This window comes from Pteropus vampyrus, unplaced genomic scaffold (assembly GCF_000151845.1).
Source record: "Pteropus vampyrus isolate Shadow unplaced genomic scaffold, Pvam_2.0 Scaffold447, whole genome shotgun sequence".
NCBI classification, from domain to species: domain Eukaryota; kingdom Metazoa; phylum Chordata; class Mammalia; order Chiroptera; family Pteropodidae; genus Pteropus; species Pteropus vampyrus.
Genome location: NW_011889228.1, coordinates 87,967 through 95,987, shown reverse-complemented (window position 1 = coordinate 95,987; position 8,021 = coordinate 87,967). Strand labels below are relative to the sequence as shown.

At 40.5% G+C, this 8,021-nt stretch overlaps 1 protein-coding gene and 1 pseudogene across 1 annotated transcript in view; one reads left to right on the top strand and one right to left on the bottom strand.

Annotated features, from left to right (window-relative positions):
* Positions 1-1,264: 1,264 nt before the first annotated feature.
* Positions 1,265-1,382, top strand: LOC111732348 (annotated as a pseudogene).
* A 5,684-nt stretch (positions 1,383-7,066) lies between these two features.
* Positions 7,067-8,021, bottom strand: part of LOC105306582 (beta-1,3-glucosyltransferase-like) — an 83,553-nt gene continuing 82,598 nt past the window's right edge. Inside the window, exons 11-12 of the mRNA XM_011381655.2 lie at positions 7,844-8,014; positions 7,067-7,162 (exon numbers count right to left, since the gene is read on the bottom strand). Of these exons, the coding sequence (XP_011379957.2) occupies positions 7,067-7,162; positions 7,844-8,014 (267 nt within the window). The remainder of the gene's footprint in view (positions 7,163-7,843; positions 8,015-8,021) is intronic.

The window sequence follows — 8,021 nt, the reverse complement described above, 5'->3', positions numbered from 1 at the left end:
GTGTTCTTTGTGCGGCGGGGCGCTGCTTCCCATGGCCTTGCTGATCTTTCGTCGGCTTGTTCCATAACCGGAAGAGGAACCTGAAAGCCTCCAGCTGTCGTTGTGGAGTCCTTAATTTCTCCTTGCCGTCTTCCACTTGGGTTGTAATGCCTTTTGTTGTTTTTCCGTTTTTCTGTGTGTACCAACATATTGGAGATCATATGTCGTGGTATGCTGACCCTGTGTCACTATGTATTGCAGCGTGTTGACATCTCTGTTCCTGGTGACATCCCTTGTTCTGAAGTTTCCTTTGTCTAACGTAGTAGAAACAACCCAGCTTTCTTTTGATTACTGTTTGTGTTGTATACAGTGTTCTAGTCTTTTCCTTTTAATTTATCTATATCGTAGTATTTCAAGGGGGCTTCTGGACAGCATCTGAGTCTTAGTTTTTTCGTCTAATCTAATAATCACTGTCTTTTATATTAAAGTAATTATTGATAAGGTTATATTTAGGTCTACCATTATTTTATTCATTTTTATTTTGTCTCCTTGGTTTCATATTTCTTTTTCCCTCTTGTTGCACTATTTTGGAATATTTGAACATAACATTTGTATTTCATGTTAATTTATCTAATGGCTTTTTATCTATTTCTGCAGCTATTTTAGTGGTTGGTAAGGACATTACTATATACATATATCCCTTTTTAAAGTCTATTAACATGAATACTTACTTCTTTGAATGAAACGTAGAAACTTCATCCTCCCCCTTCTATGTTGTATTTATCATTGTCACATATATCACATCTACATACATTATAAACCCTGCTAGGCAATATCATAATTTTGGCTTTTCATTATCATACATATCTCAAAAACTTTAGAGGAGAATATAATTTGTCATATTTGCCTGGTTATTTACCTTTGTGATACTCTGTCTTCATGCCTAAAATTCCCAGTTTCTCTATGATATAATTTTCTTTCTTTCTGCAGTACTTCTTTTAACACTTTTTTTAGAGAAGGCCTGCTTTCAACTACTTCTCTTAGTTTTCTTTCATCTGAGACTGTTATTATTCCTTCATTCTTGAAAGATATTTTTACTGGGGAAGGCTGAGTTGACTGTTCTTTTCTTATATTACTTTGAAAATGTGTCACTTCCTGCTGGCCTCCATTGTTTCTCGTGAGAAATCCACAGGGTTTCAAATGTGTCATTTTTTGTTCTGGCAGATTTCAAGGTTTTTAAAAAATAATTGGATTTTTAGAAATTTGATTAAGATTTAGCTGGGCTGTCTAGGCCATACCACCCTTAACAAGCCCGATCCCGTCTGATCTCGGAAGCTAAGCTGGGTCGGGCCTGGTTAGTACTTGGATGGGAGACCACCTAGGAAGACCAGGTGCTGTAGGCATAAAAAATAAAAAAATAAGGGATTGTGAGCTGACAAGGTCCTTGCAATATGTGAGGTCAACCAAGGGTTGCCTTGCCTAAAACGAACAAACAAAAGATTTAACTGGGCTTGGTTTCCTTTGGGCTTATCTAATTAGGGGTCCTCTAAGCTTCTTGAATCTGTAAATTTATGTCTTTCACCAAGTTCAGGCCATTTCTTCAAATATTTATTCTGCACCAATCACATTCTCCACTCCTATGACACAACTGGCAGGAATGCTACACCTCTTAATAGTATTCCACCATTTCTGACACTCGTTAACTTATCTCTTCCTGTATATTTTTTCTCTGTTGTTCAGATTGGGTAATTTCTACTACTCTATTAAAGTATATAGATTCTTGCCTCTGTCATCGTTAGTTACTTTGTTTTGTATTCTAAAGCATCCATTTGGTTCTTTTTACAATTTCTCTTTCTCTGTTGGGAACTACTGTCCATTCGTTTCAAGAGTGTCCAACCTTACTTCATGGAACACAGATATTATAGCTATTTTAAAATGTTATTGGATTTACATCATAAAGATTCAGATTACTACCATGGGGTACGCAGGTATTGAGTGTCTTGTTTCTTATGAGTTGTTGAGATATTTTTCCTATTCTTTGTATCTCAAGTAAGTTTGAATTGTACCTTGAACATTTTTAATATAATATTACGGGACTCTGGGAAGTGAGACGTCCAGTTCCAGCCAAGTTGGAGTAATAGAGACCAATTTCACCATCCCTTTGAAACAACCAAGTAAACTTCCAGAAGAAAACATAGGAGGAAACATTTACTATACTGGGTTAGGCCAAGATTTCTTCAGTGTGATACCAAAAGCATAATTCATAAATGAACAAACTGGTAAAGGGACTTTATCAAAATTAAAAATGGCTGCTCTTGAGAAGACTTGTTTAAAGAAGAAAAAGAGAAACAAACTGAATGAAAATATTTCTGAAACATACGTCTGATAAAGGACTTTTATCTGTAATACTCTTGAAACTCAGTAATAAAGAAATAAACTCAATATTAAAAATGCAGTTTTTTTCTCCCAGTCTGTAGTTTGTCTTTCCATTTTCTATGTTTTCTTCCAGAAGTTTAATAGTTTTAGGTTTTATATTTAAATCTATGATTGGTTTTGTGCTCATTTTTATATAGTACGAGGTATAGATGAAGTTCTCTTTTTTTTACACATGGATATCCAACATTTCTAGTAACATTTGTGGAAAAGAATATTCTTTTTCCACTGAACTGTCTTCGCGCCTTTGTCAAAAATCAGTTGTCCTTATATGTTGGTCTGTCCATATACTTTTGGACTCTTTCGTCTGTTGATCTATTTACCCATCTTGATACTATTTCCACAATTTTGTTTTATATAATAGCCTTGAAATCTATGAGTTAATTCTCCAACTTTGTTTTTCTTTTTAAAGTGTTTTTGGCTAATTCCGATATTTTGCATTACGATATATATTTTAGAATCAGCTTGTTGGTTTCTACCAAAAAAAAAAAAAAAAAGCCACCTGGGATTTTAATTGGGACTGCATTGGATATATAGGTTAATTTGGAAAGAACTGACATCTTAGCAACATTGCGTCTCCAGAGCCCTGAATATAGCATCTCTCTCTATCCAGGTCTTCTTTCTCTCATTAATGTTTTATAATTTTTAGTGTACAGATCTTGCTTACTTTTTGTCACATTTATTCCTAAGTATATCATATTTTGTGATGCTAGCCTATGGTATGGTTTGTAAATTTTAATTTCTGATAATATATGCAAATACAAACAATTTTCTATATTAAGCTTGTGTTCTGCAACCTCGCTAAATGCACTTACTAGTTCTGGTTGTTTTTATTTATTTATATGGTAAAATCGCATCAGCTTTTCGACGTAGATAGTTGTGTCATCTGCACATGAAGTAAATGACAACGCTAAAAACAAATAATTTATTTGAAATGCTCTCAAAAGGGGGAAGTTACTCAGTTTTCTTCCACCAAGCGGTTTGCTTCCAAGGAGTTTTAGACAATGATCTGTATGTGAAGAGAAAAAAAAAAATCCAAAAAACAAAAACCAACTTGGCAAAAGATTGAAGGAACAAAGCCTGGTTAGCCTCTGCTGTGTACAGAAAAGGCCAGAGGCCACAGGGGCAGCAGTGGTCTCAGAATCCAGCACTGTCCCCATGTGTTTGCTCTTCCCCTGACGACTTTCCCACCCGGCAGCGGCCCAGGGAGGCCTGCCTGCTCTCCCCCTCAGAGGCCTCTGGAGGCATGAAATAGCGCAGTGGTGCTCGGATTTCTTCTCCCATCGCTGCGGCTGATCACTTCAGAGCAGAGATTCGAGGCACATGCACGTGGTCCACCAGCCTGAGACATCCATGCAAACCCAGGGCAGCAAAAGGAATTACGAAGTGTCCTAAGATATTTTTGCCATTTTAATTTTAGAACATTGGAAGTAGACTTCTAAAATCGAAATTAGCCCAGTGACCTTAAATATCTAGCAAATAGTTTTTCTAATAAACTGCATAAATGGTACTGGACCCTTTATCCCTCCCCCACCCTAAAAAAATATATATACATATATATATACATACATGTACATATATATAGCGGATGGAACTATGTCCTTTCAGAAGGTGACTTTTTTCAAAGCCTTTGTCAACTTTAAAGAGGATGACATTCAATAAGAGCTAAAAGCCTCACATTTTTCATTTCTCTGAGCTTCTCTTGAACGCGATCTCTGATCCTGGTGTTTCTGGATAGACACCCTTTGTAACACCTGCCCTGTGATCTATTAAATTGACAAGCGAAGGGCCACATGGCCTGCTGAGTGCACCGAGTGCAACATTGACAGGAGAGATGACAACAAGGTTTGCTCTGGTTCACTGCAAAGACGCCTCTGTACTTGGGAGCAGAGGGGGAACTTTCAAGCTAAAGCACAGAATAATCTTCACAATTCCCATGACTGGAGATGCAGCTGTGATACCGTGGTACCAGGCGAATCAGCAACTTTAAACTGGCCTTCGGGACCTGAGGACACACAGCTTGTGGGGAGACCAGCTACTGTGATGCCCCAGTTATGGCCTCTTATGAGTGGGTTCACCTAGCATCGCTGTGACATCTGCGGACATCACCAAGATGACAGCACTCGTAACTGTCTCTTTAGTTACAATCAAACCTAGATTATCTATACTAACATGGAGTTAAGATGGTTGTCGGAGAACCTGGTTCACTGCTCTTGGCATTGTGTCTTTTCAGGCCTTTGACGACAAGCAGCCCAAAGCAGTCACACGCTGTCACCCCACCACCTCCTTTCAACCCCCGCCCCCCAAATTCATACCACTGTACATCTGTCTGATGTCTGCCTTGCAGGCTCCATACCAGTCAAGTTCAAGGATAAGGTTCTCACTTTATATAAAACACATATTTGGGTTACATAAGTGCTTATTTAAAAATTATTTTTTAAACCATACAGATAATTTTATGTATTCTTCTGCATTATATCTTCATGAAAAGGTGAAAGTTAACATTCTTACTATGAGGAGAATGGCTAAGTGTCAGTATCTTTTAAAGTTACACTCTCCATCAACAAAATGAAAAGGCAACCTACTCAATGGGAGAAAATATTTGCAAATCATATATCTGATGAGCAGTTAACATCTAAAATATATTTTTTAAAAAACCTACACTACTCAATAGCGAAAAAATAATTTTCAATTAAAAACTGGGCAGAGGATCTGAATAGACATCGTTCCAAAGAGGACACACAAACCACCAACAGGCACGTGAAACAGTGCTCAACACACTAATCATCAGAGAGATGCAAGTCACACCCACAAGATGGCCCCTCACACCTGTCAGAATGGCTGTCATCAAAAAGACAAGAAGTAAAATGTGCCAGCCAGGACGCGAAGAAAAAGGAACCCTCATGCACTGTTAGTGGGACTGGAAATTGGTGAAGCCACTTTGGGAAACAAGATGGAGGTTTCTCAAAATATTTAACTAGAACTACCATATGGTCCAGCAATGGTCCCACTTCTGGGCATTTATCCGAAGAAAAAACAGTAAGTCAGAAAGATATCTGCACTCCCATGTTCATTGTAGCATTATTTACAATAGACAAGACATGGAAACAACCTAAATGTCTGTCAATGGGTGAACGGATAAAGAAAATGTTATATATATGTATAATACATATATAAAATATTATTCAGCCATAAAAAAGAAAGAAATCTTGCCATTTGCAACAACATAGGTGGACCTCAGTGACATTGTGAGAAGTGAAATCATGGCAGCCTGACCCTGCCTGGCCATTTCCTGCTTGAACAAGTTCGTTCCTGACCCCCCGCCCCCGCTCCCGTCCGGCAAGGACTCGCCAGCTGACGTCAGTTTTCTCATAGCTTGCCAGCCAGTCGGTGTTCTTCCCTACATCTGTAGCTGTGTAAGAATGACAAGACTGTCTGAAACTGCCCATTTTGTTACAATCGGGGCTCAGCCTTTGGATAGGAATCCGCTGAGCTGGTGCCGGCATCAGTAAACGCTGCTTCCTGCTTACAGCCTCGGTGTCCTGTCTCTCCATTCAAGAAGCCCACAACTAAATAGTCAGGCAAAGACAAATACCATTTGATCTCACTTATATGTGAAAGCTAAAATACAAAAACAAACAAACAAAAACACTAAATTCATAGATACAGAGAACAGGCTGGTGGTTGATAGAGACGGGGCAGGGGTGGGGAGTGGGGGGGGCGGTGGGCAAAATGAGTGAAGTTACAAACTTCCAGTAATAAAGTAAATAAGTTATGAGGATGTAGTATGTAGCTGGGTGACTATAGTTAATAATACTGTATTGTATATTTGAAAATTGCTAAGAGAGTAAATCTTAAATGTCCTCATTAAAAATTTGTAACTGTGTAAGGCGATGGATGTTAGACTTGAGATCTTTTCACAATATATACAAATATCAAATAATTATATTGTGTACCTAAAGCTAAAATGTCATGTCGATTATACCTCAATTAAAAAAATAAAAGCACAAACTACCAAATCTCATCCAATATGAAACAGATAATTCAAATAGCTTTATAACTAATAAATTGAATTTGTAGTATTAAGAACTCTCGAAAAAAGAAATCCCCAGGCCTAGATTATTTCAAATCGGTGTTCAACCAAATGCTTGAAGAATTGATCCAATCCTATGATCTTTTCCAGAAAATAGAAAACAGAGAATACTTCCCAACTCCTTTTATGATATTAGTATTAACCTGGTACCAAAACCAGACAAAAATAGTACCAAAAAAAACAAAACAAAGCAAAACTACAGACTAACGTCCCTCATGAAAATTAACTGATAATAAAATGAAACGAAATGGGCCTCGTTAGCCCAGCATTGCTGCCCTCCTGGGCTTAGGAGCACTGGGAGCCTGGTCTTGAGGTTTACCCAGTCCAAGTGTGGGCACAGGAAAACACCCAGAACTTTTTCAGTTAGAATTTTACGTGAAAACAGCAAGAAGATAGACTGACTATAACCGAACATGTGCTTCAAAATGAAAACTGTGCATAGTTTGTCATGTACACCTAAAAGTGTGTTTCTGCTCAGGCCAGAGCTGAGACGCCTGAGAACTCGTGACCTCTGCCCCAGAGGTCAGTTGCAGTGCTCCAGGCAGACCAGCTTCCTAACTGTCACGGAACACTGCAGAAGTTCTCAACGGTCACCTTAACGGTCACCGACAGCAGTGTCCAGCCACATCTCTTGATGCACTTGATGGAGCAGGAACCCTGTAGGGACACTGGGAACCAGTGTATATTCAGATATCTCTGCTGGACTAAGTGTCCCCAAAGGAAGCCAGACCAGAAGGGAAAAGTATAGGGACAGTTTCTGTGAATAAAGATGTTTAGCTGCGAGGACGTGACAGAGCAGGGCGCCCTGGGCCAGCTCTTCTACCCACTGACCCTTCCCTTCCCCAGGGGACAGTGGGCTCCTGAGAGCACGGGGCTGTCAACATGGGCAGGCCCCAGGGTGCAGGGGGGCCCATGAGACGTGGGGGGTGACACAGGGCCGGGGCAGGAGAGAGCGCAGAGCCTGTGTCTGAGATTCCTTCACCTTATCCCCAGGTACTCGTGGAAGAAGAGTGAGCTCACCTTTTCCTGTCACAAAGGAAAACACACCCAGAAATCCTGAGGGACATTCTGGAGGAGGGACTGTGAAGCGGGCGGGGGACTGAAATGTTTGCTGGGAAAAGAGCAGAGAATGGTAGGGTCACTACAGATGTGGAGTGCATGCCCTCGGTGACAGGTGAGACCGGCTGCTACTTAAAAAGAGTGGACAACAGGTTCTGGTCTGAATCTGGAATTCTTGCCACGAAGGTGTGCATGGTAAACTGTAGCCAGGATGGGTCCTCCTAGGTCCCACGGGTCCCCGTCTTCACTGGGCGCCCACTCCTGCCGTGGCGCCCTTACCTCTGAGACCTGGACTTCGGTCCGGCAGCTGCTGGCCGAACAGCCCCATCCCACGGCGGCCTCCGCTTCCGGGCACTGACGGAGCGTGAAGGCCACCTGCCCGCCGCCACCCACGTCCACTGTCCCTGTTGCTGTGTTCTCTTTGGCAATTGCATTCTCTCTCCCTACAAGCTATGGC